The sequence below is a fragment of the Etheostoma spectabile genome, chromosome 10 (genome assembly GCF_008692095.1).
Source record: "Etheostoma spectabile isolate EspeVRDwgs_2016 chromosome 10, UIUC_Espe_1.0, whole genome shotgun sequence".
NCBI lineage: Eukaryota > Metazoa > Chordata > Actinopteri > Perciformes > Percidae > Etheostoma > Etheostoma spectabile.
Genome location: NC_045742.1, coordinates 2,405,280 through 2,413,011, shown reverse-complemented (window position 1 = coordinate 2,413,011; position 7,732 = coordinate 2,405,280). Strand labels below are relative to the sequence as shown.

The 7,732-nt window shown below is 38.4% G+C and overlaps 1 protein-coding gene and 2 long non-coding RNA genes across 3 annotated transcripts in view; 2 read left to right on the top strand and 1 right to left on the bottom strand.

Annotated features, from left to right (window-relative positions):
- Positions 1-7,732, top strand: part of LOC116697215 (uncharacterized) — a 142,360-nt gene that overhangs the window by 31,876 nt on the left and 102,752 nt on the right. The window lies entirely within an intron of this gene.
- LOC116697216 (uncharacterized) lies at positions 274-1,639 on the top strand. Its single transcript, XR_004333968.1, has 2 exons — positions 274-539; positions 570-1,639. It is a non-coding gene; the product is annotated as an uncharacterized LOC116697216 (long non-coding RNA).
- cab39l1 (calcium binding protein 39, like 1) lies at positions 2,342-5,979 on the bottom strand. The gene is made up of 9 exons (XM_032528518.1): positions 5,639-5,979; positions 4,940-5,087; positions 4,678-4,842; positions 4,353-4,471; positions 3,387-3,555; positions 3,241-3,300; positions 3,092-3,157; positions 2,820-2,963; positions 2,342-2,640 (listed from the first exon to the last, which is right to left on the bottom strand). The coding sequence occupies exons 2-9, from the start codon at positions 5,054-5,056 to the stop codon at positions 2,449-2,451; spliced, it is 1,032 nt and encodes a 343-aa protein (XP_032384409.1). The 5' UTR covers positions 5,057-5,087; positions 5,639-5,979; the 3' UTR covers positions 2,342-2,448.

Sequence of the window (7,732 nt, the reverse complement as noted above, 5' to 3'; positions counted from 1 at the left end):
AAAAAAAAATCACAAATGAGTTGAAAAATCCCAGTCAGGATTTTTAAGAAACTCAAGAGACACTTTCAGACAAACTTTCTCTTGTAAACTGACGTGAGTCTATTTGTGCATAATGTACCACATTCACAGCAGAGTTCCCAAATTATTTTATGGAATTTAAATGCTAATTAGCCAGAACTGAAAACTACTCTGAGTGTAGTCTATTAAAATATATATTTACACTCGCGGGATCACATTAGAGCACAATGCAGTTGGCAATAAAGCGACACTAGTAATGCATTTGGTAGTTGAAATGTACATTTCTTTCACCCCTTCTATATTGACTTCAGTTTTAAAAGGTCTGGAATTTTACATAATCATTACAATCCATTAAATGTCTTTAAATAAGGCAACGCTCATTACAAGGTACCACAATGCAATTCATTATGAATTAACGTTTGTGTGGCACCGCCCAATGAAAAATTTAAGTTTAAAAAAAAATCTAGTTTTCCATCGTGAAAACCAGCTCGCAGTCCCCGTTTCACTTTGAACACATTATTGTGTATACGTATCTATATATGGATATATAGATATATATAGTTTAGGCATGCGTACAAACCACTGTTGTGTCTTTTAAACTGTCAAATAAAATATCTTGTCTAGGAAGGAAAGGAAAGAGAACTTTTGAAAACTCAAATCCCATGAGGTATATACTAGAAGACTGTGTGCAGACAATATATTTCTTAAAATCCCCAATATGCCATTTTAGTGACAATGGCAGAAGTAAGGCAATATTTTAACAGAAGTCTTTTGAAGAAATAAAACTTCTCAGTGATGCATGTGAGGAACTTAAATTCAGTGCTCTTCATCCAAAACAAACTGGTTTTAAAAGTGCATGTGGTTATTTTGACAATGTTGACATCTGATCGGACGTGTGTTCTGATGCATCACAGGCATGTTACAGCGTACTTTATGAAAATGTATTTTAAATCAGATCAGAAAAGACAAAAAAATACAATTTTGAAAGTCTGATGTTTTAGCATCTGCCACCCCATATTCCATTTGTATTCTTTGGTGTAAAGTAATGCATGGTTGAAATTAAGGCGATCTTGTTTTAAATAGTATAATAGCAGTATTAAATAAAATGTTCATTACCTACAGTCTGCCCAATTCTCAAATCCAATGTGTGTCAAAGGAAAATGAAATGAGGAAACTTAATCCGAAAAATGACATTCCTGATTTAAATTAGAATGAAGTCTCTTCATCAGATTCGCTAATTTTAAATAACACATCATGCTCTCATATAAATATAATAGATTTACAGTGTAACATACTTATAATGCATCATCATGGGGCACGCAAGTTACAATCCAATTTCTTGTGTTATGCAGTTCTTATGGTGTGAAAGAGAAATGCTCAACATGGCATACATCAAGCAGTTTAAAAGCTCCTTAATTGTTAAAGCATTGTTTTAAAATGAATACTTTCTATATGTGCTTAGTATGTGAGGGTGAGATGAGTGCTCCCAGTGAGATCAATTGGTATATCCTGGCTAGCCATGTAAGCATTGAATGGAAAGCTGGTACCCTGCAGCATTATCTGATGCCTTGTTTCTATTTCAGTTGTGTAAGCCTCGTTCAGTGCAGCCTAAAAAAAAAAAGAAAAAAAAAAATCACAGCACAATTAATTGATTCCTCTATTGTTTTGATTTCCTCTTCCTGTGCCAGCTAATGCATTGGCAAGTACTGGCAAGCAACACCGCAGGATCATCTCTGACCTCTGGAACCTCACACATGCAACCAAAGGCCTAATAACGAAACATTAATCACCAATAATTATGTGCTGACCTGGCCAATATGAGCCACGTCACTCTGCCAAAGCCGTATTTTTCTAAAGCGCATTTAAGTCCCTGTACAACACAACAGCTTACAATAAGGAAAGAAACCAAACCTATGCAATTAGTTAGATTAAATGTTCAGAGAGAAGGGTTACTGTATGCTTTAAACTGTTTACCATGAAGATACATTAGAAAAATAATATATTAACTTCTCATCACCTTCTCAATCTCTAAAATATAGACACATTTCTGAGAAAGACTTTCGAGAACACACGTTGGCTGTGAATGGGGTGACATTTTAGTCATTCTAAGGTCTCTGCCAGCCACAATGTGTGTAGAAGGGTAACAGTTTAAGGTCCAACATTACAAGAATGGACTGAATGCAATTAAGTATCACTAGAGAAGAAGCACTATGGTTTAAATAACAGTTCTTGGCCCACTCAGGTTGCTGGATGGAAATCACCTCCACACTAAAAAAAAAAAAAAGAAAAAAGAAAGTGAAGGAAGTAATCTTTTTTTCCTATATTTTGTAGTTAATATTACATTTTAATGAAGCATGTCTTTTCGACTCTCTCTTAACCCTCTGCAGCTCCAGCCATCACCCAAAAACATCTACCACCTGATGCAGCGCCTTAAGCTTCCTCCGGTGCTGTGGGCCTCTTCAGGTCCCGGATCTGCTTAATCAGATAGTTCTTCTCGTCGCAGAACTGCTCATCCTCTGATCGGTCGGTCTGGAAGTGGCTCAGGAACTCAACGAGTTTGGCCTGGTTCTTCAGCAGGATGTCCAGCACCGGCTGAGTCTTGTTGGGGTTTGCAACAAATACCTTCATCAAAACAGGAGAGACAGATTATGTCAATTTCAAAAGTTTAATGCTTAAATTAGATTACAAACTTCTCTTAAAAACACCACATTTTTCTCCAAAAAAGGTGTGTAGCATTTCACGGTAAAACTAGATTATACAGTAATTGTTGTGCACTGATGATACATGTTTTACGTGCACACCTTGAACACATGGAATGCTTCAAATTGGATATTTCGGCTGTTGTCTCTTAGCAAGTTCATCATCAGCTTCAAGTTCTCCGCCCGACTGATGTATTTCGTCATGACAGTGAAGTTGTGTCTATCCAGGAGAAGTTCCCCAAGGAGCTGAAAAAAGGATGTAATTACATTACTGTAATTATTACAAGAGATAGTCAAAGTCATACAAACAACTGAAGTAAGTCAGTTACACTAAGTGCAGTGATTTAGATTTGACAGAGCAGTGGAGCTTCTACCTTCAAAGACTGACGTTTGGTGACGTAGTTCTCAGAATGCAGCAGCTTCTCGTATTCTGTAAACACCTGATGGACATTTTACAAGTAGATTAGGCACAGCATGGGCACCCTTTCCATTTAGGATCAAACTCCACACTAAAAGAGCTTACCCTGTCATAATTTTTCTCCAAGAAATCTGCACACATAATCTTGTGCCTTGTGAGTAGATCCTGAGAGGGGAACAGAAGAGACCAGGATATTAGACAGGGACTGTAGGTATGAAGGTGCTGGAAACAGAAAGTATATGCCAGTGTACCTTGAATGAGGCAAAAGCGTCAGAGGCAATGTCAAAGGTTGAGAGATCAACATAATGGAAGAAGCAGTAGAAGTCTTCAGAGAAGAGCACTGTCCGTGCCAAAGGCTCGTGACGCAGGCACTCTCTCAGCATCATTCCACAGTTCAGAGCCACTTCTGCATTCTCATATCTGTACAGGTTAATACATGTCAGGCCCAGGTCAAGTCATTTTCCTCATTAGAATTCAATATAGGTCAGTTATAATACAAACAGATGTAGATGTAACACAAAACAAAAACTGCAAACAGGTAAAGTCTATGAAAGGAAGACCCATCCTGAACACTTTTAAGACTGTTAATGAGGCATTATATTAGTATTTGTAATGATGAACATTACATTTCTAGGCCTTATTTTTTATGGACAGATGGACAGCTGGCCCAATGTAGACAATTCATCATGCAGCTAAAAGAGATTTGCAGGAGAATCTTCTCACACACCAACGTTAAACGTCAAGTTTTGATGTCCATCTCTGACAATCTAACTGGATGGTCCTCTTTAGAGACATGACATTTTTGGAACAAACACTGCAATGGGCAAAGATAGCATTTAATCCACTATCAGCCTCAATCGACCACAATGCAGTGCAGCCATAATACATGTTGCTCTTCCAGTAGGCAGGACGAATCCAATTTTTTAGAGCTGTAAAACCTGCACTCTATCACTCTTTTCATCAACATGCGTTACCCACAAGTGAATGCAACATGTTCCCGCTCGTTCCTCTGGGAGTTGTTGAAACACATACTGGGTTATGTAGAAAAATCACAAGGCATGTTGAGGTCAAGTGATTTTACCAAAAACATTTTGAAAAAAGTCTCTTAAACTAAATAATTCGGTTACACTTAAGGAGTATCCATGGTTCGACTTGACGTTTGTATACTGTCCATATACAGCACTCACATCAAACAAAAAGAGAAAAGAGTAATTTACCCTTTCAGAAGCATGAAGAGTATCTGTTGTTGCGTAGAGATGTATTCCACTGTGGGTGTACGGGTGCCAATTTGACGTCTCACAATATTGCTGAACAAATGAACCACATCCTTTTTCCCCTGTACAAACAAAAAAGCATGCAAAGAGATGAATGGCTGACTGGGTGATGATGATATGTAAAGACATTTATGCTTTGGGCATGTTCAAATCAAACATTCAGTGGGAGCATCGTTTACCATTTGGTGGTGACAGAAAGGCATCAATACGTTTTACACACACACACAAAGTCATAGCAGAAACGAGAACATTTGTCCCCCCCCCCCACCTCAAAATCAATCCTCTGCAGGTTTGCAATGAGAGCGATCAGGAGGTTGGTGTTGTACAGCTCTTGTGCAAGCTGAGCCACTGCTTCGGTTTGAGGCTCCTTGTCACCTGTTCCACTAAGTACCTCCTTCAGTGAAGCCAGGTTTTTGGACACCTCCTCCGCGACCTTAATTAAGCAGGGAAAAAATGGTAATGACTAAGACTTTCATCTGGCGTTAAGAATAATGGCTACTATTTTAAATAAGAGAGGGTCCATTGCTTACCTTTTCGCACTTTTTGCTGTCACCAGCATCCATCTTTTCCATGGTTGCCATATTCTCCTTCAAACTCCTCACTATATCAGCTGGACTCTTCTGAGACTTCCCAAAAGGAAAAGGCATGACTGAAGACTGGTAATCCAAGTCCAAATCTCTAACGAAATAAAACACCGTTGTAAATACCTATGATATGCAGTTAAAGCAATTCAACTTCCTGTACCTCTTTGCATCAGGAAATGGCTGAAAAGTTCTCACCCGCTCTTACATGAAGAAAGCAACGATAGTTATACTGTCTGGACTGAAACTATTGAGTTGCAGTGTTAAAGACCATGGCCACACACTGCTAGCTAGCTAACACTGCTAACCTTACATTAGTTTACAAAGATAATGCGGGTAGATTAGCGCTCAAGTAACACTACTGCGATGCGTTTTCCCTTGGTTTTTTTGTTTGACCAAGTTAACATTAACGTTAGCCCAGACGAATAAAATATGGACTTCCTAACCGAAACGGGGACATAACGGGGAACAGTACGGTAACAAAGTTTACGTTACATCGATGCTCAGTTGCAAAGTTGAGCTAGCTTGTGACCTAGTTAGCTGTAGCAAGAAACAAGAAAACTAGCTTCAGTACGTGGACAGCGATTAGCCTGAAAAAACACACATAACACACTGCTGAAATATTCAGTTCAGGCTGTCAAGACTCACCGAGTTAACTTTAGTTTTGAAGCCGAAGGAGGCTCGGAGGCTAAAAACTAGCTAGCCGGCTAGCAAGTTGTCCCCACTTTCTTTTCCCACTGTAACGCTAACGTTACTTTGAAGTGTAACGTTATCTGAGATATGTGGCTGTAACGTTAGCTATCTAACGTGTACTACTTGTAGCTACAAGTTGCTCAAGCAAACGACCTTCATAGCTGTGCTATTTCATATAAATGTCTCTACTCGTGACCGTCTGTCACATAACCTGCTAGCTAGCTGCCTTGTTGTAAAGAGAGAGTTGCTGGGCTGGCCTGTCAGACAACTTCATTTCCCTGTTCTCTTCTGTTGAAACTCTCGTCCTCTCCTCCTCATCCCGGGGGCAGTGGGCGGGTATGTTTTGCTTTACAGGAAGACTGCCACTAATGTTGGCCAATCACTTTAACCAAGGCAAAGACGTGGTAACGCCCTCACCGCTGTAGATGCGCATGTTTCTCTGCTAGCAAATTTCGTGTGGGTGGAGTCGGTGGACAGAACACACGGGAACCCCCTTCAGCCGGACTGCCCTGTAAGAATAATCAAGTGCACCGAAATTCTAGAGAAAAGATAAGGCAAAGACATTTTGAGACAGCCTTGTTATTTTATGGAATTTCATTTCTATATGCCATCGTGGAATAAATACACGCATTACAATTTGTAAAACACAGGATGATAAGTATACAAATTAGCATTAGTCATTTCTTTAACAATTTCTCAACATCAATCCACCATAGGCAATGAAAAAACATCCGTTGCTAATTCACAAAAGTCGCAAGAAAACAAAAAATACTTATTATTATTTAACCTACAATTAAATCCAAACAAGTTTCTGTCCTTAAATGATGCCCTGAAAACATATTTCTATGGTAACATGTTTGATCCATGATTATATCATACACACCTCCCAAGCATTTTTCAAACAGAGTCAGCTGTGTTTAGATCTGGGGATTTGTGACAAAAAAAGAAAGGAATTATTTTGTTATGAATAAACTCTAGTCCTAACTTTTAATCCAACATAAATAAATGATTAGGATTACTAATTAGGATAGATAGTTAGACTCTAGAATTTATACTGCAACAACATGCAAAGTAGTATGTTGAACATTTATGGTCGTCATGACTCCCATGTGATGCATAACATATCATACAGCTCCACCATCATGCTCAACAGTTGATGACAGGCATTGTGGATCTTTCAGCAATCTCAAACATACATTAAACCAGATCCAAATCCAGATGTTGAAAAAAAATGTAAAAAAAAAAAGCATCAGAGTTTGTGCTCAATAGGTCACATCATGCATGTCTTTGTGTTGTTATTTAATTTACACAAAAGGTTTCTGAATGGCAACCCAGCTTAATAAATGCTGTCCAGTTTGGTGCTCATTTTGTGTCACATGGTGGTTTATGGTGTTTAGCAATTACAGCTCAGGTTTCATTAGACAAAGGCAATGGCTGTCCTGTCCTCAAAAAACAAAACTCACCAGTCAACTCACGGCGACAAGCCTTTCTGGAGGATAATGATGTCCTTCACTTCAAGCGTCTGGCCTGGTCATATAATGCAATAATTGCTGTCACGGACGTTTCCTTGCTGAATTGTTGACTCCCTTGATAAAAAAAAAACTAAACATGGTGCTACATTCTTTGTACGTCTGTCCAAGGCTTTTGATATCATCACAACACTGTGTAAAATAAGCTGTTTTTCATTGTTGTTTGGATGAATCATCTTACAGCTTGTTCATATCTAGCCCATGTCTTTCTGCTAGAGTTCGCACTGTTGTTGCCAATGGCTTCGGGGTATTTCATAAGGATCAATCTTAAGTATTCTTCTAATTAATCTATATAACAACTAGGTTACTATAATAACATTATATTTATTTCTCAACTTAGTACAGCAGTGGTCATTTATATGCCGTCACCTGTTAAGGGCTAAAATGTTGCTGTGTAGACTGTATAGAAGCTTAGCAAAACTTTTTTTATGAATATGCACCAAATGAGCAATAATAAATAATAACAATGAAAATAGGCTAATAAGATTAGATTAGATTAGATTCAACTTTATTGTCATTA